Here is a 22,288-nt window from a genome sequence, read left to right as displayed (position 1 = left end):
CGAGAAGGCAAAACGCCGTAGATCTCCCATTGTATTCATCCCAAGCCCTGAAACCCGCAAAAACACCCGCTTTGAAAACAGAAACTTGATTCAAGCCAAAGGAATATCGTCGATAGAACCTAGTACCTCCTCTGTACCACCACCGGCCGCGTTCTTAACGCTCTTCTTTCGTTTGCCCTTGATGGGAGCGCCGTTGCTCTTATCACCGTTGGAAGCAGCATTCTCATCGGCGCCAGCGCCGGTGGGGTTGCGCAACATCTCCTCCTGTAGCTGCTTCTCCTTCTCGTGTTGATCTTCGATGCGTTTCTTCTCTTCTTCCAATTCTTGCTGAATGATCTTGGGATCATCATAGACCTGATTGGTCAGCTCTGAGTAAGTTGCAATGTTGATAGTCTCGCGCGGCCCAAGAAGAGTATCCTTAATCCGCTGGGGATCCTTGCGTTCTTCATTGTTGAACTTCAGCTTGATCTGGCGGCGAGACCGTCCTGGAAACAGCTTGCTGATCACCATGAAATCCGTTCCAAACATGCGCAGGCCGCGGTAAAAAAGGTCAGTCATCTCCTCATCCCACGATTCGTTCTTGGTACGTTTGCCGTATGTGGCCTGGTTGACCTTCCGAGTAAGCTGGTTTTCCACCACATCTTCGAGGTCACCTGCAGCTCGTGCGGCATCTGCATGACGATCCACTTCCAGCGAGGCATTATCCAGCACAATCTCACCGTTGACAATGCGCATGACTGGTCCAGACTGAGGCTTAGGCTCCGCAAGACGATCAGTGTTGCTACCATCTGCCTCGTTCGTTTTCTTCGGCGTCTCGGCAGTCAGGCCTTGCTCTTGTGCCTTTTGCTTGCGCTCTTGCTCTTCTATTTCCAATTTCCGCAATTCGGTCTCTCGTTTGGACTTCCGTCCAGTCTTAAGGTCTTTGCAAAGCTCCGACATCTTGACCACATTGGGTAGGATTTCCACCATCTCTGCGCCCTCCGGTGTCGGTTCGCGCTTCCGTGGACGACGCTTCGGTCTCGAAGAATCAGCATCCGATGCCTTGGATGCCTTCCGTTTCTTTCCCTTCGCAGACCCGCTTGCCTCGGGAGTCACGGGGACGAGTGATCCTCCCGGTGTCTCACTCGAGGTTGTAGATGAGATCGCCGGAGCAACAGCGTGCACTGGTCCCCTACCGCGGTTGGTAAATTCTGATGTTTTCTTGGCCCATTTCAAAGATCGGCCGGCGACAGGAGCGGAGGCTGTAGGCTGAGGCTCTGACACGGATTGGCGTGGCGAGAGGGCTTCATCTGATACACCGGTATCGGCATCGGGGACTGGTGCTTCGACTGCCACTGTTGCCGCAGTTGAGTCCTCGACCAAGGTCGACCGTGGGGTATCATTTTCAATTGAGGGCAAGACACTCGTTTCGGCAGGTAAAGTTCGTGGAGAGGTTGGAGTGTCAGGCACATTAGTAGAGGGAGTCACAGTTGCAGCTGGAGCAACTGCAATATGCTTTGGGATAGATGGTTTGCGGATAGGACGAGGAATCGAGATGGGGGTAGCAGATTTCGGGGCGATTGGAGCTGGTTGGGGTGATTCTGAAACTACAGCCGGAGCCGACTCGGGGATTTTGGGCTGCTCTGGCTCTGCAGATGACGCAGAAGGCGGAGGAACAGACTCAGTAACCTCTCTTTCGTGCTGTTGATCCTGTTCAGATTGCACTGGAGGCTGCTGAGCTGCACTGGGTCTTCGCGCTGGTGCAGCTGGCGCGGGCGCGCCGCGGCGGGGCGGCGCTTTCGGCGCAAACTTTTTGCCCGATTTGTCTATGCCACAGACCGGTCAGAGACAGAAATTTGGAAAGTGTAAAATTTCCCTTGAATATCACTTACTAACTGCCGAACTCGAGAAGGACTTCATGGCTGTCCATTCCTGAGGGGACTGAGGGGTTGAGTTAGGATAGAGAAAAGTTCCCAGTCGCGTCGCCGGGGAAGTGGATTCGCGGTCACGTGAGAGGCGCTAGCGGCACCCTAAACCTCGTTGAAAATCCTCCTGTCTTCAACTCCTTCAGTCCTAACCATCGCAACTCAACACCCACCCAGTGATCCTCTGTCCACGGTATATCCTTCCTTTTGGTATCGCCAGTTGATCATCGCTACGGCATCTTCGTCGGCCGAATTGGCACTCGATCGCGGTGTCTTCTCTGTGGCTGACTGGACTGACGGTTCGGCGGTGATCGAGATCCCCCTCTTTCATGCCAGTCTAGCCACTGATGCCGGCCGTCAACCCCCCATTATATCTTCAGAGTCCGGATTCGTCAAGATGGAGGACCGGAAGAGGCCTGCCGCAGAGAACAATGAGTCGGCCCCACCTTTGAAGAAGCAGGCGACCAGCGTCAACGGTGGGAGCAAACCTCACCCAGATGCGGATATGCCATGGAGAGATGATTTGGAGGTATGTGGTTGAACCCGAGGGCCGTTCTTGATTTGACAGTCTTGTAGAGTCTTGGGTAAGACTCGTGTCCCAGGGATGTGGTGCTGACAGTGCTCTTGTGATAGCGGTTTCAGAAAGATGCGATCCTTCGTCAAATGCAAGAATACAAGCGCGAGAAGGCTGGATTGGAAGCGACTTTGGATCGGATGGCCAAAGCTGCTGCCCACCATGACAATCACCTTCGCGCTATCGATGCTTGGTTTCGTCAGGTGAGTCCCCAGAACATCATATCAACTTCACCTCTAGGCCTCTGGATGCTAACTCTTTTCGAAGTTGATCGATGAGGTGAAGACAATCCTAGGATCTTCGCAAGAATCTATCAAAGGTCAGTTCATCTCTATCCTCGAATTATGGACTTCTTGGGGAGGCAAGGCTAACAAGCCCTCTAGAACCCGTCTTTAAGAGCTCGCTTCAATTCGAGGATGTGGACCAATTTGAGAGCCATTTAAAATCGAGGACAGAAGATATTCGCGAAATTATCTCATATTTTCACTCGAAAATGGCCAATCTGTCACCAGACATCACCCAGCTACAGGATCAGTTAGCAAAGAAGCTGGCAGAGGAGAAAGCGACGATTGCCAAATTGGAACAAACCGTTACCGAAAAGCAACAACTCGAAGAAAGTCTGGAAGCAGCCTCGCTTCGGTATATGGTGGCGGAAAAGAAGCTCGATCGGGCACGCAGCATAACTGTTGCCAAATTAGAGAAACAGATGCTTGGTGGACAGCGACCAAGCTCGGAGGGCGCGCAGACCAAGCGCGAAGAATCGTCTCCAGCCAACGGTGGAACCCCCGTAGGAGAGCGCAGTGCCGAGTTGGAGGAGACTAACAATAAGCTCAACGCGGTATCCGAGAAGCAAAAGGAACAGTTGCAGAAGTTGGAGGCTGAGAACGCGAATCTGCTCCGACAGATTACCGAAATTAAGACTAAGGTACGTCTTTTCTATCTCGTGTCCCTTTTTTTCCCCTCTAGTGTCACTCGGAACACCAGTGACTGACTATGATTTTTTTTGTAGTCCTCGAAACTTACCGACGATGACTATGCTCATACCGATCTTTTCAAACAACTCCGATCCCAATACGACGATGTGGTGAAGCGCATCAACCATTTGGAGGCAACGAATGTCCAACTGCGCGAGGAAGCCGAGAAGTATCGCTCAGAAAGGAATGCATACAAATTGCAATTGGAGGAGGAGTCGAACGCCACGATCGCGGAGAAGGAGGCGGCGCTCATGAGGGCTGAGAGTGACTTGGCACGGATACGGAACACTCGCGATGAACTCTTTGCCGATCAGCAAATACGCAAGAATGCTCAGGACCAAGAAAAAACTGCCGCCGCGAAGTTGCAGGAGTTGGCAGATGCCCGAGAAGCCCGTATTGCAGCCTTGGAGTCTGAGATCGAGAGATTGCGGTTGCAGATTGAGGGGTCCAAGACGGCGGAGAATGTGGTCGACATACCGCTTGAAGAACTTCGTTCCAAGTACACGAGCCTCGAACGCCAGTATTCCATGCTCAATACTGAGCTGGCCTCTATGCAAACGGCATACAAGAAGTTCTCGACCCTTGCCTCACAGAAAGTAACTGATTTCGGTGCTCTGGAAGAGAAGGTGGCCAGACTGACGGCGGAGAAGTCCAAGGCTGACCAGAAGTATTTCGCTGCCATGAAGAGCAAGGAGGCCCGGGATGTGGAGGTTCGCACACTTCGAATGCAGAACTCGAAGACTTCCGATATTGTCTCGCAGTTGAAGGAGTCCGAAGCTGCGACAAGATCTCTGATCTCCAACATGGATAAGCAAGTCAGCGAAACCAAGGAGGCATTGAATTCTGCGCTGGAAAAGCACCGGGTGACCCAGCAACAGTTGACCGAAAGCAACATCGTGGTGGAGGGTCTGAGGAATCAAGTGACGGAGTTGAAGAACATCTCAACCTCAAAGGACGCAACCCTGGGCCACACGTCGACTGCCTTGCGTCAAGCCGAGACTGAGATCGCAGGCTTGAAGCAAACTCTCTCAGATACGAAGAAGAGCCTGGATAACTGGAAGAACAAGAGTCTTGGCAACAACTCCTCTGAGTATGAGATGCTGCGGGTAAGTTTGCACCTAACCACATCATTCCAACCGCTCGACTAACCTTCTTTTTAGACACTTGCACTATGCACGGTTTGCCGCCGCAACTTCAAGAATACGGTCATTAAAACATGCGGTCACGTCTTCTGCAAGGACTGTGTCGAGGAGCGTCTCACCTCTCGATCTCGCAAATGTCCTAACTGCAACCGGTCTTTTGGCAGCAACGACCACATGCACATCACCTTGTGATCTTTCTACCTTTCCCCTCAAAATTCTCTTCTTGTATTATACCAACTCTTTTTGTTCTCTACCTCTTCTTTTTCCCCCCCCCTCTTCACCCTACCCTTCTTTTAGTGGTCACTTTCTGACAGGTCCATGGTGCGGTGTTTGGAGGCTGGTTTTTAGCAGGACAAGGCTGGAGATGGCGTTTGATGAGTTCTATGCTCTGGTACTCAGACCCAGGGTACTTATGTTTCTGTTCATGCGATCGCATTCTGGTCGACGCATATGGTGGATTTTTTTCGTTTCTCTTTTCTGCTTCTTTCCCTGTGGCGCTGGGGCGCTGGCTGTGCTCTCTTTGGATACCCCGTTTCCCGAGAGGCGCACTGTGTTTCTGTTTCCTCGGCTTGTGAATCTAGATATCTTGTGACATGTAGGAATACTACGTCTAGCGGAGGCAAATGGGAAATGATGAATGCAAATGCAAAGTCTCATGCAGTTATGTCCAAGTCTTCGACATTTAGTAGATCTTGACTGATCAAAATAGCTGCTAGATAATCTTACCATATCAGTGATATCACCCTTATCATTGCTGGCAAATGTCTTGTTCATCAATCGTATGTAAATTCGCTAATCCAAATAATGTACATCCGTAAAAGAAAACGCCCCAAACCCAATGCTAGGTATATAATGCTGGTCTATGTGATCAAGAATTGAAAATGCGGCTGTAAAGCAGCTCGTGTCGGCCGACCCACAAGTCCAAAGCAGGAACAACCTGCCCGGCCTGCTCGACCTCCGTATCCCACTCACGCTCAATGCGCTTCATAATAGTATCCTGCAGCGTCTGACTGGCCAGAATATTCTGCGCCTGGTACGGACCCATCACCGAGGCCCGCACCGCAGCACTCAGAACCGCCTTGGCATGGTTCAGAACAAAGATATACGCCGCTTGATGCAAGTCCAAGCCCATAGCTCGACAGACAACTCCCCACAGCGGCGCAAAATGGCCCTTCGGACCGAGATCGTATTCATTATCCTCGTCGCTGCAGGACTTGAGCAAGTCGGAGAAGTCATCCATGGCGGTGACGGCTACCTCGGCGCCGGTATCGGTGGCAGTGGGGCCGGCGAAGCTCATGCGGAATGCGCGTTCCCAGACACCGATCAGGGCGCGGCCTTGGGCGATGCTGGCGCGCTGGGCGACGATGCAGGGTGTGGAAGCGTCGAGGTCGTTGTCGAGGGTTTCGAGAGTGTCGGGTTCGCGGTAACCTGCCAGCACGTAAGGGAGGGATGTGCTGGCGATGGAGGCGATGGAGAGTTTGAGGAAGTGGTGGAAGGAGGTGATGGGGTTGGCGCGGAGAGGTTTGTTATGGGCGAGGTAAGACTCCAGCCCGCTGGAGTATGCGAATGAGCCTAATGGGAGGGCGGAGTCGGAGAGGAGGAGGAGGGCGTGGAGTGAGGAGGAGTGGACGGAGCCAGCTTGGAATTTATTGTGGATGTTGTCGTGCTTATAGATGTCTGATAGGAGATTGTTAGTATATATCCTTTGTATAAGTCTAAATGGATTTTGCTCACCTGATGGCATCATCCATGCTGTCTTCTGGTCGGGGTGAGATGCAGGAGGACTGGGGTATTGAGAGGCATCGAGCTGGGCCCGCATGTCATGGAGGCGAGCCTCGAGCTGTGCGATTTCGGTCTGCAGATGTTGCGATTGAGTCGTGTCGAGCAGCATTGTGAGTTTGTAGTGGCGTTTAAATATGGGGTATAGAATCTGGGGAAATGGGCTCGATTATGGAGAAGAGAAGCAGAAGTTATAACAGAAAGGAAGAAGTAAAGAAGTCAAGATGGGCCAAAGTGCCGATAAGGCGGTTTTAGCAGCGATTAGAAGATCGGCAGAAGCATAGTGGAGCAGTCGGAGACGGCCGAGAGGCGCCCGGCGGATTCTCTATCAGGGCCAAGGAGATTCCATTAATCATTGCTCTTACACATCCCATGCTGGTCAGACTTCCCCTGCTGGGCTGACTAGCTGCCGTTGGATCCGACCTGATTGGATCCCATTGGATCATATTATCATTACTCGATCAAAAGAAATCACCAAAAACCAGCCCACCCTATATACTCCGATATCTGGACACCGCCCTATTTTGCCCGATGCGATAGGAAGAGCTTCCCCAAAAATCCACACTACGTCGTTTTGTGACGGGCTCGTGACTTCGAGACAATGTCTGGTCGGAGGGTGCTGGATGCTATCCAGTTCCTCAATGTCTCCAAATCCATTGCCCTCAAGCATTTGGCCATTCGCCAACACCAGCTCGATGTCTACACACGCACCTCGTCCTTGACCAAGGGCATTAAGGATCAGACCGAGGGCCTGATCCTGACCGCACAAGCCGCTGCCGCGTTGGCGCGTCGTTTAAACGACGAGCCCTCGCCACCTCCGCCGACCTCGAGCGCGCCCTCCCGGTCGCCGACGACGCTGGTCGCCGAGCCATCGGCCGATAAACCCACTAGCTCTCAGACAACGGCGACTGCAACCTCCCCCGCCCCAGAGACGGCTCGGATACTGCAGCGCCAGGCGGAGTTTCAGGTGCCGGGATCGACGGCACAATCCAAGGGCGATGAGAAGCCGGATAACTTGAATATTAGCCCGCAGCAGGAGGTCTACTATCAACCTTCGCAGGAGGCCGCGCCGGACTTTTCCGCTTTGCCTAGGGTGAAGCTACCCAAAGCTGTTGGAGATACCCAAGTGATTGGGCAGGATGGCTTGAATGCCGATGTCTTCAACTCGGCGACGGCGCCCGAAAGACCAAATGCCCCCGCCGAACAACAGGAATTGTCAGAGGAGATGATGCAGAGTCTCTTCCACAGTCCGAGAGTATCGCGCATGCTCTCGGGCAAGCCCGCCCCGGCGCCTGCGGCCCAGAGACAGTGGCCGCCGGCAGACAGAGATCGGTTTGTGCAACAGGAGCTCGCCGAAGCGACACCAGCACCTGACGCTGACGCAAAGACTGCGGCCAAGTCAGAAGTCAAGGAAATAGAGAAGTTGGTGGCCAGTGTTGCAGAGGATGTAACGTCACCTGCCGCTGAGTTTGTGATGGGTGAGAAGCCTGCACCGTACCAGATGATGGAATCCCGGGTACCATCTTCTCGATTGGGGAGGTTGTGGCAGTATGGTGGGTTGGCAACCTCGATGGCATTCGGTGCCGTCACCGAGACCGTGCGACGGGCTACCGGCAGTCAAGACAGTGGCTCGATCATGTTCAGCGCGGGCAATATGGAACGTATGGTAGCCAAGTTGTCGAAAATGCGCGGCGCTGCTCTTAAGCTCGGCCAGATGTTGAGTATCCAAGATTCCAACATGCTGCCCCCACAAATCCAACTAGTTCTCCAGCGTGTCCAAGACCGCGCGGACTACATGCCCGCCTCGCAGCGTGATAAGGTTCTGGCCGATAACCTCGGACCTAACTGGCGGGACCTCTTCACCTCCTTCGATGAGGTCCCCATGGCCGCCGCCTCTATCGGCCAAGTCCACGCCGCCGTCCTCAAAAGCACCGGCAGACCCGTCGCCGTCAAGGTCCAGTACCCAGGCGTCGCCGACTCGATCGACTCCGACCTGAACAACCTCTCCATTCTTCTCACAGCCTCCCGCCTTCTCCCCCGCGGCCTCTACCTCGACAAGACGATCGCCAACGCCCGCACCGAACTCGCCTGGGAATGCGACTACCTCCGCGAGGCCGAGTGCGGCGCTCGCTTCCGCAAACTCCTCAAAGACGACCCCGTCTTTGTCGTCCCCGAAGTCATGCCCGAAGCCTCCGGCAAGCAAGTTCTCACCATGGAAATGCTTGAAGGCGTAGCCGTAACCAAAATCCAAGACTTCACCCAAGAACAGCGTGACTGGATCGGCACACAGATCATGCGTCTGTGTCTCCGCGAGATCGTCGAGTTCCGCTATATGCAAACAGACCCGAACTGGACTAACTTCCTCTACAACGCACGCACAAACCGGCTCGAGCTCCTCGATTTCGGCGCCTCCCGCGAGTACCCGGAAGAGTTTATCAATAAGTACGTGCGCACGCTGGTCGCTGCATCTCGCAACGACCGCACCGCCTGCCACGACCTCTCCGTTCAACTGGGCTACCTCACCGGCATGGAATCACAAGCCATGGCCGACGCACACGTCTCATCCATCGTCACCATCGCAGAACCCTTCATGCTCTCTTCGCCAGACGTGTACGACTTCCGGGATCAGACTATCACGGACCGCGTGCGAGCGTTGATCCCGCTGATGATTCGGGAGCGATTGGCACCGCCACCCGAGGAGACGTACTCGCTGCATCGTAAGTTGAGTGGTGCGTTCTTGCTGTGTGCGAGGTTGGGTAGTCGGGTTCCTTGTAAGGAGCTTTTTGCGGAGGCTGTTCGTAAGGCTGAGGCGAAAGGGTTGGATTTGGAGGGGCAGAAGTAGAATTGTATAAAAGGTGGCTGGTTAGCTTGTATTATTTGGCTGTGTATTATAGGAAACGGATTTGTACTATATAGCGTGTGACACTACTCAAAACTTGGGACCTCACCCCTTTTTGTCTGATCTGGTTTTGATGCTTTGGTGGCCCTGATGCGCTACAGGTGTACTACGTCTATCCGTAAACTGTGGTCCTTGGAAGCAAGCATGGCCATATGAGAAACAAAAATGACTAGTAACTTCCATTGTATGAGATTAGCATGATCATTTTAAGAGGTCGAATAATAGATACAGGGGTATTTTCGAAGTCCAGGCGAAAGAAAAATGAGAAAACAAGATAAGAATAAATCTCAACAAATAATGAACGCCCTCCAACTCCAGATCATGCATATTTCAAAATCAATCCTCACATCACCTACTCTCAGCATCCACATCCCCATCTCTTTCTTCCTCAACACCCCGCTGCTCAGCCAGCCGCGAAATCAACCCCGGCGAGAGCGGCTGATTCTTCAAACGCATCACCTGCTGCCGCGAGCTACTCCTCTCCATCCGCGCCCTCCGCTGCGTCCGCTCAGCAACCGAAACAGCCTTGAACCCCTCTGCCCGGATTTCGGGGTGAACAGTACGCAGCATAGAGGCGCGGATGTTCTCGTAGCTTTTGAACCGCGCATCTTCTCCGCTACTGACAGCCGTTGCACTACTCGTGCAAGCCTGGTCATCACTACCCTCGACGACAACACGGTTGATGAGTGGAGGCGGCGATGAGCGCGCGCCTGCAAGGAGCGAGACTGTTGCATTGTCTAGGCTGTGGTGGACGTCGAGGGTATTGATGGCTTGCACGGTGGGCTGGGGCTGGTGTTGTGCGGAGTAGACTTGGTTCAGCTGTGCTTGCAGCAGGTTGTTTTGGAGAACCATGCCGTTGAAATGTAGCTGTTGCACCGGGTTCAGGGCTCCGTAGAGCGGGTAGGGCTGGTTGTAGTTCCCGCCTTGATTCGGATTTTCTTCCGGGAGGGGAGTCTCGACCGGGAATTCGATCTGTATGTGCTCATGTTAGCCTCTCTTCTTACAAATGAGACCTTCATTCTTCTCTCACTCTTACGTCAGTTGATGCAGAGTGTCTTACCTGGCGAGAGAACTTGCGCCCCGGCATGGCGATGTAGTCATCAAATGAGCTCTCCAGGGCAGCAAAATTGAATCCCCGTGCAGCGTCCACCGGCTCAAAGCGCTGGCCGACTTCGGAGTTGAAGTCGACGCCGCGTCGTGATAGCGGCTGGTACGGACTAAATGTGAGAAGCCAGCTTGGATAGCTGCCTAGTAGAGCCTGGATGACTGGCTCAACCTCAAGAGTCAGCGTGAGCTGACTGTTGGTGGTGGGCTTTTGAACCAGCATTACGAAGGTGAACTCGCGCGGCAGCCCGGAGCGCTGTAGGTTGTTCTCCTCTAATGACCAGACGATCTCACCAGCCTCAACATCGTACTGAGAACCGCGAGGGCTATTGAGCGTGCGAGCAGAGCCCTGGATGCGCATCATCTCGTACCGTCGGTACCGGGCGCTGGTACTACCAGAGGGAATCACGCTGGCGCTGACAGGTGTCTCTGAAACACCCAAGGACCCAGCCAGACTGAAGGTCCACTCCATAGTCTCTGGAGAAACGTGGCCGAAGATTAAATGCGGTGCATGCATGAGGAAGCGAGGGTTGCCGGGAGGATGGCCACGGGGATACTGAGCAGATGTGGGCATCTCATGGCTACCACGTATAGTGGCTTTGATGGTTGCAGACTTGAATCGATGTTCGAGCGTGTGAGAAGTATGAAAGACGAAGCTGATCGCAAGGAAGTCAACATGATCTGCGTCTTTGTCAGATACAGCTTCACTGGCATAGAAGCCATGCTGAAGCCTGGCGACGTGTGCGGTGATATATGCATCACCAGGTAGTCGGCGCTCATAGATACAAGCGCGATTGACAAGAAGACGAGGATTGGACATATTTGGATCAAGCGGTGTGACCTTTTTCTGCTTGTCGACAGGGATTGGCGGTGGAGATTCAGATGGCTGAAGTTCAAACGAACCTGGCGGTTGTGGCTTGAGAAGTTTGGATGATTGATTTAAAGAGGCGAGCCGGCCATTTCTGACCGTTCGTGGAACCCCCATCGTTGGCAGATAACTCTCGTGGGACGACAACACCGTAGTCCCTTTGTAGATATTGGCGATTGTTCTCCATCAGGCTGCATTTGAAACTATGGTGGCCTCCAGATTGAACAACTGTATAGCTGTTCAGTATTTGAAGAGTATTTCATCCACATGGGTAAGAACTAACTGTAGCTCTGCCGAAATATCGGGATGATGTTGCCTATCATGCGGGATGTCATGTGTATAGTTCCGTCAGGTGAGTGGGTGATGATGGATGGTCATAGTGACCCCATCTGGTCTTTATAAGCTCCATAAAAGGCATTTCGCTGGAATCTCCCTTGATTTGGAAAGGATGTCTTTGATTCAAAGGAGGTGAATGGATGATTAGCTAGAGATATAAATGGGTTCGATCGACACTACTTGTAGGCTGGGGTCGGGACCGGATTAACATATTATCCGAAGCCACCGTTGAAATCCGCCGAGGCTCTGCTTAACTTCTCCATCATCAGGTCGGTCTTTCTGGGGCAGGGCTTCTATTGTATGAAATCCCCCGGAAGACGATCTGTTACTGTGGAAGTTGTGCGTACAATCAATTGAGCTACAGACATCCCGAGACTGGCATGAATACCAACTAACCTGTGCTGGCAGCCCTCCGTCATCTGTACTGTATTGTGCTGGATATTTGTCGCAGTCGTGGTCCAAATTGGCAGATTTCGCTATTTGTACACTTCATGTTCCTTGTGGGACTGCCCTCTTAAAAGTTCATTGTTCACTGCGCTACTTTGTCGACTGATCCGGTGATTCAATCTGGCTCTGCTGGCCACACGCTCATCCATCATCCTGGAGCTCGCCTGTTCCACTCTTTGACCTAGCAGTCTTTGCACTCATCTGTGGGCTTTATCTTCTTCTTTATTTTCTCGCAATACCATGCTTTCCACAGGCGCAGCCCGCCTGCTGCCCTCTTCTCGGGCTAGCCACAGCCTCTACTTGTTGTGCAACACTGCACGTCTTGCGCATGGCCAGCTCTCTCATGGACATGCAGTCCGATCCCGGTGTATCTCTGGGTTGACTTTGACGCCTAATATGGGCCGTTCACCCATTCAGTGAGCTGCTTTGAATCTACTAGTTAGATCTTACCTGACATCATATTATAGGGTGTCAAAGTCTCAGACATGCTTGACCTTGCTTTCAAAAACATCCACTCTTACGCAAAAGAGATGGTCAACATCGCAAACTCCCGAAGACCCGAAGAACCAGGTCCCTGAAGAGTGTGTCATTGATTACCACCTCCTTTATGATGCAATTGTCTAACCAGAGTCAAGACCCAAATCCGCCACAAAGCGCATTCTTTCCAAGATCCCTATGGGCAAAAGTCACGAGAACATATACACCATCCCTAATATTCTCACCTTCTCTCGCCTAGTAGCGGCACCCGTAGTGGGGTATTTACTTGTCCACGACTACCATGCAGCTGCACTCTCGCTCTTTGCTTATGCGGGTATTACCGATTTGGTCGATGGCTGGATTGCCCGAAAATACAACCTACAGACTGTCGTGGGAACCATCATTGACCCGATGGCTGACAAGCTACTCATGACGATCGGAGTTGCCTGTTTGGCGGTGAATGGTTCTCTTCCGGGTAGGTGACCACGCACAAGGCTTGCTGTCTCTGATTCCCCTCTCTTCGATGCTTTTCTGACATGTTTATAGTGTGGCTGGCTGTCATCATCCTCGGTCGCGATGTTGGTCTGGCTATCTCTGCCATCTACTATCGCTGGATCTCGCTCCCTCCTCCCAAGACAATGGCTCGCTATTGGGATTTCTCCCTTCCCTCTGCTGAGGTGAAGCCCACCGAGATCTCCAAGATCAACACTGCCCTGCAATTGGTCCTGGTCGGAACCGCGATCGGCCTGCCTGTGGTGCCGGAGGCAATCATCAGCTCTTGGCATTTGAGTGAGGCCATGACTGGATTCCAGTACGTTATACCCCTGTCTATGTTGATCTTTCTTTACCCCCTTGTTACAATTGTTTTTGAAGATGTATGGTGTGTGCGGTCGCGCTATAACCCACTTCTCAGTGGAGAACGGTACATACGACCATAGGGTGTGGAGAACAGGGCTTCCCGTCCGCTCAGCCGTACTTAAGCCACACGCCGGCCAGTTAGTAGTATGGTGGGTGACCACATGCGAATCCTGGCTGTTGTATGTTTTTTTTTTGTTGTGCTGCCTTTTGACTGATTCCTTCCTCGTCTCTTCCTTTCATTTGGTTTTGCCCTTAATGACTTGAGTTTCTGTAGGTATCTCGTCGCGGCTACCACCATCTGGTCAGGCATGAGCTACGTCTTCTCGAACAATGCGGTCAAGATCTTGACCAAGGAGGAGATCCAGAAGCGTATTGCACAGGCGGAGACAAAGCGTAAGCATTAAGTTCATTTCACAGTCTCGAATATCTTGTTGGCCATGTACAGTAGAATCTTTGCATTTAGGCGGTTTAGCTCTTGCGTAGCATATTTCTTTGCATTCTTTTAAGTTTTATCAAACCATTAAGCTACCATGAATTAAGCCCCAAAGGTAAAATTAACGGCGCCCATGAAAGAAACCTGGGAGCTTGAACAGCTTCATGTAAAGCATCGGCAACATCTACAGTATCTTTTTAGACATTCCAACCCTGATCAGGAATAGCTTTTAGTGACTACAACGGTTTATACGAAGACCTGCGAGGCCCTGCGAGGAGTCGTGTTAAGGATCGAGGGCTACGGTAACACCCTGTACGCTTGGACTGGAGGGACTACATGTATCTCTTGCAGGAAGCTGTAATTGGGGATGCTAGATGATAGAGTTGGGATAGGTCCCATCTATAATATCCGGCACGAGGCCGAAAACCCTACTCCGATTGAAGTGGATATGAAATAGATAGTAGGTATGTCGCAGAGCTCATGTAGTTAGCAGTCTTATGTTTCTAGCGATTAGATGTAGTAACCTTCATGATGCGACACGACTACCTACTGACATTCCCCAATCTCTCAATTCCATGTTCTCAACTTCGTTTTCTCATCTCTTTTCTTCCAGGGATGATGCTTGTTGCGCCCCCTACCCGCGCATCAGCACGGTCTTTGCTCACACGTGCGCTGTAACGTGGAAGAGTGTGATGAGTTAAGCCAACGTGAATGTGTAACGTTGAGCGCGGGGTTATTTATCGACTACTACTAGTACTTTTACTCTAATCCTCGTTCCTTTTCCCTATCCTTACCTCTCAGATTATTAGAAACAATAATCAGGCAGAAAATCAGGTATACTAGTATTTGGGGGTGCAACTCGTTTTCGTTGGGGTGGGCAACAGTATCACCCAGTGCGCGCAGACTGCAGGAAATGATTGGTTCATCAATCGCTATGGGGCCCAGTTGACGGACCTTTTTAGCAAACTGATCCGCCCGAGTACTCCGTAGTAAGAGTTGATAATTCGGTAATTGACAAGGGGGGCTAGACCGAGATTACTGAGACGCCTAGCCTGGGCTATGTACAATGTACATAGATAAGGAGTGTTTCAAATATGAATCCATAGATTGGACTACATAAAATAAATGGTTTGTATTCACGTGATCCCGGAATTGTTGTACAGGAATCGTAGTTTGGCTCAAGCTTGATTAAAGCGTCAAACTCGAGGAGTCGAGCCCGATAGATGCGTGGTTGTCATTGGGCTTCAGGGATTCGAATACTGATATCAGCGGTCTGTTACGTCCGTAATGGCAATGCCGAGCGGTGTGGATGCAAGTTCATGCAGAGGCCAAGTCCGATCGGAGAGATCTTGGTGCGACGGAAAGGTAGGGTGCAGCCAAAAGTCGCCGAGGGCTGGAACTTTGAAGCCTTGAATCAGCCGGCGGCCTAGCGGGGACCCGATGCGGGTGGCGCATTACTCGCGTCGAGGTAAATTTGGCGGAATTTAAGACTCCGGATGGATGCATCAGTTTTGCTTTTTGTAAGCAGAATACGCTGCTTACAATATGTGAAACCTTTAGAATTCAGGGCGTACTACAGAATGAGTGGATCTTCCCTATTAAGTCCTCATAATCGGTCTTTTACGGAGAAAAAGAGGAATTCGATATTCCGGAGATCGATTGACGAAATGATGCTGAATCCATCTGCCGCGTGCTGATTTGCTGACAGGGTCACCGGCTAAACGCCGGGTCTAGGTCTAACTCCGTTGAAAAATCTGTTTGCGGGCTGGTCCGCTTAATCTTCAATTGGATTACATATTAAATATTTAATATTATTCTTCGGTTCCTTCCATTTGTTCCCGTTGAATCACCCTGACTCATGAGTGATCCACTCGAGCTTCTCGTTTAAGGACCACTGGAGACCACGGAGGGGCCAAAGAATTGTTCTGATTGACGCATCCCCCCTCCATTGACGTTGACTGACAAATCCGTGGCTCGGAGATAATGGTGTTTGCATAAGCAGGTAATCGTAGTGGAATAATTATTCTTTTATCTACAGGCTTATAGACCCAAGTTTAAATGGGTAAAAGGTGGTTTCTCGCCCTCTCTCTTTTATGGTTCTTCGTGACCTCATATTCTCACCCCTCCTCCTCTCCACTCCTTTTTCCACTGCTTTTCTTTTCCTACTTTCTTGCAATCGGTGATTCTGTATATACACCTCCCTAATATTACTACCTAAAATCTCTCTCTATATTGAGCATTGAGCCTGGCGAGTAAATACTCCCAACTACCAGGCGAGATGGACGCCAACCATCGAGCCGCGGAGGCCCAAGAATCCCGCAACCAAACCACCGACGACTATACAACTACAACTTACTCCTCCATCATCACCTCCGAGGGAACTACCAACCACACCTCCGAATCTTCCAGCCATGCCAACAATGCAATTGCCGAAGAATCCGACCAGCTCTCTCCCGAAGAGATCAACAACCCGACCGCGGCACCTATCGACCCGGTCTCTACGACTTCCTCGACTGCTTCTTCTCATGTCAGTGTCGAGGGCCGTTGGGGCGAGACGGAGGCGGGTGAGCCCGTCTCTCGTCGCGGTGCGATGGAAGACTTGGAGGGGATGCGCCGCGAATTGACTCGCCTAAGCTTGCATCGCACTCGTTCAACCACCGCCAAAAGCGTGCGCCGTCTCAAATCGCGCGCCAGTCGCAAGGATGAAGAGAAGGGTGAGTCTGATACAGAGGCTGAGGGCGGTTTCGATCTGGGTGAGTTCTTGATGGGCGGCCATCTTGAGCGCCGTACCACTGCCGGCGAGCCTGCCAAGAAGGTTGGCGTCGTCTTCAAAAACCTCACTGTCAAGGGCGTCGAGACGGGCGCATCCTTTGTACGGACTCTGCCTCATGCTGTGGTGGGAACTTTCGGACCTGATTTGTATAACGTCATTTGCCGGTTCGTGCCGCAGCTGCGGTTCGGCAAGAAGCCTCCTATTCGCGACTTGATTCACGACTTCAGTGGTGCGGTGCGCGAGGGTGAGATGATGCTCGTGCTGGGTCGTCCTGGTGCGGGTTGTACTACCTTCCTGAAAGCCATTGCAAATGACCGGGGTGCTTTTGCAGCGGTGGAAGGCGAGGTTAGCTACGGTGGTCTCTCCGCGGAGGACCAGAACAAGTATTTCCGTGGCGAAGTCAACTATAACCCCGAGGACGACCAGCATTTCCCTTCTCTCACAGTCTGGCAGACGCTCAAGTTCTCTCTCGCCAACAAGACTCGCAAGCATGATCGCGACAGCATTCCCATCATTATTGATGCGCTGCTTAAGATGTTCGGTATCAGCCACACCAAGAACACGCTCGTCGGTAACGAGTATGTTCGTGGTGTGTCTGGTGGTGAGCGAAAGCGTGTCAGTATTGCCGAGACCCTGGCTACCAAGTCGACCGTGGTTTGCTGGGATAACTCGACCCGTGGTCTGGATGCCAGCACTGCCCTGGACTATGCCAAGTCCCTGCGCATCATGACCGATGTCAGCAAGCGAACCACCCTGGTGACTCTGTACCAGGCCGGAGAGAGCATCTATGAGCTCATGGACAAGGTCATGGTCATTGACCAGGGCCGTATGCTCTACCAGGGTCCTGCGATTGAGGCTCGTCAGTACTTCATCGACCTCGGCTTCTACTGCCCCGAGCAGTCCACCACGGCCGATTTCCTGACTTCCCTCTGTGATCCCAATGCCCGCCAATTCCAGCCCGGCTGTGAAGCCTCCACCCCCAAGACTGCCGAGGAGTTGGAGCAGGTCTTCAAGAACAGCAAAGCTTACCAGTACATCGCGAACGACGTCTCCACCTATGAGCAGCGCCTCCAAGAGACTGAGCAAGAAGATACCCGCACTTTCCAGAAGACGGTCGCTCGGTCCAAGAGTAAGACTGTCTCCAAAAAGTCGCCCTACACTGTCTCTCTGGTGCGCCAGGTCGCGGCTTGCGTCAAGCGTGAGTTCTGGCTGCTCTGGGGTGACAAGACCTCGCTCTACACCAAGTACTTCATCATCATCTCCAACGGTCTTATTGTCTCGTCTCTCTTCTACGGTGAATCCCTGGATACCAGCGGTGCCTTCTCTCGCGGTGGTGCCCTGTTCTTCTCGGTTCTGTTCCTTGGTTGGCTGCAATTGACTGAGCTGATGCCCGCTGTGACGGGACGAGGCATTGTTGCCCGTCACAAGGACTACGCCTTCTACCGCCCGTCTGCTGTCTCAATTGCCCGCGTGGTTGTTGATTTCCCTGCTATCTTCGCTATGGTTGTCCCCTTTACGATCATCGTCTACTTCATGGCTGGTCTCGATGTTACGGCGTCGAAATTCTTCATCTACTTCCTGTTTGTGTACACGACAACCTTCTGTATCACCTCGCTGTATCGCATGTTTGCTGCTCTTTCGCCGACTATTGATGACGCCGTGCGGTTTGCCGGTATTGCACTCAATCTGCTCATTCTATACGTCGGTTATGTTATTCCAAAGCAGACCCTTGTCAACGACTCGATCTGGTTCGGATGGCTCTTCTACGTTAACCCCCTCTCGTATAGCTACGAGGCTGTCCTGTCAAACGAATTCTCCGACCGTACGATGGAATGTGCACCTTCGCAGTTGGTCCCCCAGGGCCCTGGCGCGGTGGCTGGATACCAAGGCTGTGCTTTGACTGGCTCTCCTCTGGGTCAGACGTCGGTCCCTGGTAGTCAGTACTTGCAGGCTAACTTCCAGTTCACCCGTCATCATCTGTGGCGCAACTTTGGTGTTGTCATCGCTTTCACTGTGCTGTACATTCTGGTTACTATCTGGGCTGCCGAGTTCCTCTCCTTTGTTGGCGGTGGTGGCGGTGCTCTCGTCTTCAAGAAGTCTAAGCGCGCGAAGCAGGTCACCCAGCAGACTGCGAAGAACAACGATGAGGAGAAGGTTTCTGATTCGAATGGTAATGCTGCTCTCGCCCGCGGTGAGGCCCCCTCATCCTCCGACAATGCTGCTTTCACCCGTCTGTCTTCGAGTGAGCGCTGCTTCACCTGGTCCAATGTTGAGTATACCGTGCCCTACGGCAATGGCACGCGCAAGCTTCTGAACAACGTCAATGGATTCGCCAAGCCTGGTGTCATGATCGCCCTCATGGGTGCCTCCGGAGCCGGCAAGACTACTCTTCTCAACACTCTCGCTCAGCGTCAGAAGATGGGTGTCGTCAAGGGCGAAATGCTCGTTGATGGCCACCCGCTCGGTGCTGACTTCCAGCGTGGTACCGGTTTCTGCGAACAGATGGATCTGCACGACAACACTTCGACCATCCGTGAAGCTTTCGAATTCTCAGCCATCCTCCGCCAGGACCGCAGTACCCCCCGCCAGGAGAAGATCGACTATGTCAACCGGATCATTGACCTGCTGGAGCTTGAGGACATCCAGGACGCCATCATCGGTTCTCTCAACGTCGAGCAGAAGAAGCGTGTTACTATTGGTGTCGAATTGGCCGCCAAGCCCAGTCTCCTTCTTTTCCTTGACGAGCCCACCTCTGGTCTCGACAGTCAAGCCGCCTTCTCGATTGTCCGTTTCCTCAAGAAGCTCTCCCAAGCCGGTCAAGCCATCGTCTGCACTATTCACCAGCCCTCGTCCATGCTCATCCAGCAGTTCGACATGATCCTCGCCCTCAACCCTGGCGGCAATACCTTCTACTTCGGCCCCGTCGGACACGACGGATCCGCCGTTATCAAGTACTTTGCCGACCGTGGCTTCGTCTGCCCACCCTCCAAGAACGTCGCCGAATTCATCCTGGAAACCGCCGCCAAAGCCACCCAGCGCAATGGCAAGCAAATCGACTGGAACGAGGAATGGCGCAACTCCGACGAGAACAAATCCATGCTCGAGGAAATCGAAAACATCAAGACCGAACGCAGCAAAGTCCCCGTCGAAGAGTCTGGTGGCTCGCAGTACGAATTCGCCGCTCCAACCCTCGTCCAAACCCAGCTCCTCACCAAGCGCCTCTTCCTCCAGTACTGGCGCGATCCCAGTTACTACTACGGCAAACTTTTCGTCAGTGTCATCATTGGTATCTTCAACGGTTTCACCTTCTGGATGCTGCCGACCACCGTCGCTTCCATGCAGGATCGCATGTTCTCCGTCTTCCTGATCATCCTGATCCCGCCCATCATCATGAACTCCGTCGTCCCCAAGTTCTACATCAACCGCGCCCTCTGGGAAGCCCGCGAATACCCGTCCCGCATATACGGCTGGGTCGCCTTCGCCACTGCCAACGTTGTCTGTGAAATCCCCGCTGCCATCATCACCGGTCTCGTCTACTGGTTGCTGTGGTACTACCCCGTCGGGCTGCCGACCGACTCGTCCACCGCCGGCTACGTCTTCCTCATGTCGATGCTGTTCTTCCTCTTCCAGGCATCCTGGGGCCAATGGATTTGCGCCTTCGCGCCCTCGTTCACCGTCATCTCCAACGTGCTGCCATTCTTCTTCGTCATGGTCAACCTGTTCAACGGTATCGTCCGTCCCTACGCGGCATACCCTGTCTTCTGGAAGTACTGGATGTACTATGTCAACCCCGTGACCTGGTGGCTGCGCGGCGTTCTCTCCGCCGTCCTGCCAGATGTCCAAATCGAGTGCGCCACCCTGGAAACAACCCGCTTCGACCCCCCACCCGGACAAACCTGCCAGCAGTACGCTGGTAACTTTGTGAATAAGATCGCCAAGGCTGGGTATTTGGTCAACGGGTCAGCGACCCAGGACTGCCAGTACTGCCCCTATACCACGGGTGAGGAGTACATGGCTAATCTGAATGTCCACCGCGACGACAAGTGGCGCTGCTTCGGTATTTTCTTGGCTTTTGTCATTATCAACTGGATGCTGGTGTACTTCTTTGTTTACACTGTTCGTGTGAGGGGCTGGAGTTTCGGACTCGGATATGTGTTTGGCCTCGCTGGGGTGTTGATTGACCGTGTCAAGGGTCTGTTCAAGCGGAAGGAGAAGAGTGATGTCCAGCAGTAAAGTAAACGTGACTTACTTTTTGCCCTTTCCTGCCTTGTTATAACTTGACATATCTTGGACTATTCTTTCTTTGATTCTTTTCCTTGGTATGCTCTCCCTTTGTTGTCTAATGCATTTACGGAGCGTGTGTGCATGGCACATGGTGTGTCATCATGGCCCTTTTGTATCGACCTTCTTTTCTTGTTCGGTTTTTATATTAGTTTCTTTTCTTCATGGACGGTGCCCCTTGATGGTACCTAAAAGTACATACTTATTTAGACTTAATTAAAGAATATTGGATATGAACTTTATTCACCTACTGCTTACACAGAGGTCCTTGACAGACTTTACCTACCTAGTTGTTTCATGGTATATCAAACATTCGTACTTATAATTCCCATAGTAATGTGGTGGGTTAGCGCAGGGTGCCTCATCATACTAAGACTAGAGACCAACGGGCTGAGAGTGAGGTGAGGCCTGTATCTCTGGTACTGATATCGAGCCATTTCCAACTGCCCACGGGCCAAAATCCCCAAGATTCAAAATCAATAAATTCCCCACCTCCATGAATCGAACCCTCAACCTTCTCCTCCCTATATACTTCGCCTTGTTACTGCGTCGCCATCCAAGGACACCGTCAAACATCGCCATCCCACCCCAGTGCCGCTCTACACCCCCTCTTCACCCTCCAATACCATCAAAAAGTCTATTAAATGATTATTATGATATAAGAAAAAGATCTTGTCATATAAATTCCTATAAAAAATAACACTACCCAAAAGAAAAACATCAAAAAATCATCCTCCCCCCGCCTAGGGGTGTGCCCGTCCGTCCGTGGAGCTTATAGCGTCAACACAGGCCCAGTATTTGTTTCCTCCTTTATGTTTGCCCAAATCCTCCAGGGCACACCTATGGTTCACCAATTTATGGTGGATACCAACTAGGCCATCGGAGGGGGAGGAGGTGATTGCTTGACCTGGAAACCGGTGATAACCTCTGTTCTTGCCTGTTTGGGATTCTGATGCCAACCTTGTGTTTGGACTCTTTATTGTGTCATCCTCTATAGTCTAAGACAATCAGCTCCCAATTCAGTACTCAGACTCCCGTAGTCGGTTTGAGTCCTCTCTCACAAAGATTATTCTATTCCACACATCGGAGATTTTGATCAAAGATTGCCTGAGTTGGCTGTCTTTGACACTTTTGGTTTCATACCTCCAACAATGGAAAGAATCATTCAGCTCGTGACACTTGCGGTTCTCTCATGGCCAGAGCATTAAAATATCTCGCTCTCTATCGGTATTTGTATCTTGGTCTTTCCCAGCTCAAAAGCTCTATCTTTATCTCTCTACTTTTCGGGTTAGTTTGGATAAGCGCGAGCGATGCTCACCAAGTACTGCTAATCGGTGTTAATATAGTCTAACTCGGGGGTTAGGAAATATTGACTTGTTTTCAATGTGATATTTGAAGAGGGGTCTCCTAGCGATCTCTCGAGTAAAAATTTGTAACAG

The 22,288-nt window shown here is 52.0% G+C and overlaps 7 protein-coding genes across 7 annotated transcripts; 4 read left to right on the top strand and 3 right to left on the bottom strand.

The window, feature by feature from the left end:
* Window positions 1-90: 90 nt before the first annotated feature.
* On the bottom strand, window positions 91-1,899 carry N7473_005456 (transcription factor TFIIIB subunit BDP1; the record flags this gene model as incomplete). The annotated part of the gene is made up of 2 exons (XM_057151396.1): window positions 91-1,805; window positions 1,872-1,899. The coding sequence occupies 2 exons, from the start codon at window positions 1,897-1,899 to the stop codon at window positions 91-93; spliced, it is 1,743 nt and encodes a 580-aa protein (XP_057009201.1).
* A 159-nt stretch (window positions 1,900-2,058) lies between these two features.
* N7473_005455 (E3 ubiquitin-protein ligase BRE1) lies at window positions 2,059-5,235 on the top strand (the record flags this gene model as incomplete). The annotated part of the gene is made up of 6 exons (XM_057151395.1): window positions 2,059-2,433; window positions 2,538-2,681; window positions 2,746-2,797; window positions 2,862-3,403; window positions 3,488-4,558; window positions 4,613-5,235. Coding segments are annotated over 6 exons (2,358 nt in total), but the record flags the coding sequence as incomplete, so codon positions are not given.
* Window positions 5,236-5,356: 121 nt separating this feature from the next.
* N7473_005454 (urease accessory protein UreF) lies at window positions 5,357-6,589 on the bottom strand. Its single transcript, XM_057151394.1, has 2 exons — window positions 6,329-6,589; window positions 5,357-6,271 (listed from the first exon to the last, which is right to left on the bottom strand). The coding sequence occupies exons 1-2, from the start codon at window positions 6,483-6,485 to the stop codon at window positions 5,463-5,465; spliced, it is 966 nt and encodes a 321-aa protein (XP_057009199.1). The 5' UTR covers window positions 6,486-6,589; the 3' UTR covers window positions 5,357-5,462.
* A 385-nt stretch (window positions 6,590-6,974) lies between these two features.
* Window positions 6,975-9,215, top strand: N7473_005453 (protein kinase COQ8; the record flags this gene model as incomplete). Its single annotated transcript, XM_057151393.1, has 1 exon — window positions 6,975-9,215. One exon carries the CDS (start codon window positions 6,975-6,977, stop codon window positions 9,213-9,215), a length of 2,241 nt encoding a protein of 746 aa, XP_057009198.1.
* A 405-nt stretch (window positions 9,216-9,620) lies between these two features.
* Window positions 9,621-11,361, bottom strand: N7473_005452 (uncharacterized protein; the record flags this gene model as incomplete). The annotated part of the gene is made up of 2 exons (XM_057151392.1): window positions 9,621-10,244; window positions 10,333-11,361. The coding sequence occupies 2 exons, from the start codon at window positions 11,359-11,361 to the stop codon at window positions 9,621-9,623; spliced, it is 1,653 nt and encodes a 550-aa protein (XP_057009197.1).
* A 906-nt stretch (window positions 11,362-12,267) lies between these two features.
* N7473_005451 (cardiolipin synthase) lies at window positions 12,268-13,766 on the top strand (the record flags this gene model as incomplete). The annotated part of the gene is made up of 5 exons (XM_057151391.1): window positions 12,268-12,443; window positions 12,495-12,608; window positions 12,663-12,979; window positions 13,051-13,315; window positions 13,637-13,766. The coding sequence occupies 5 exons, from the start codon at window positions 12,268-12,270 to the stop codon at window positions 13,764-13,766; spliced, it is 1,002 nt and encodes a 333-aa protein (XP_057009196.1).
* A 2,307-nt stretch (window positions 13,767-16,073) lies between these two features.
* Window positions 16,074-20,801, top strand: atrF (ABC drug exporter AtrF; the record flags this gene model as incomplete). Its single annotated transcript, XM_057151390.1, has 1 exon — window positions 16,074-20,801. The coding sequence occupies one exon, from the start codon at window positions 16,074-16,076 to the stop codon at window positions 20,799-20,801; it is 4,728 nt and encodes a 1,575-aa protein (XP_057009195.1).
* Between the last annotated feature and the right edge of the window lie 1,487 nt (window positions 20,802-22,288).

This window comes from Penicillium subrubescens (genome assembly GCF_028828155.1).
Source record: "Penicillium subrubescens strain IBT 31985 chromosome Unknown utg000004l_segment0_segment0, whole genome shotgun sequence".
NCBI lineage: Eukaryota > Fungi > Ascomycota > Eurotiomycetes > Eurotiales > Aspergillaceae > Penicillium > Penicillium subrubescens.
Note: the sequence above shows the minus strand (reverse complement) of the source record. Positions and strands in the feature narration are given on the sequence as shown.

Coding starts and splice junctions, on each gene's coding strand:
- N7473_005454 (XM_057151394.1), bottom strand. CDS start 6,485: ATGCTGCTCGACACGACTCAATCGCAACATCTGCAGACCGAAATCGCA. Junction 6,272..6,328: donor AGCATGGATGATGCCATCAG/GTGAGCAAAATC, acceptor ATCTCCTATCAG/ACATCTATAAGCACGACAAC.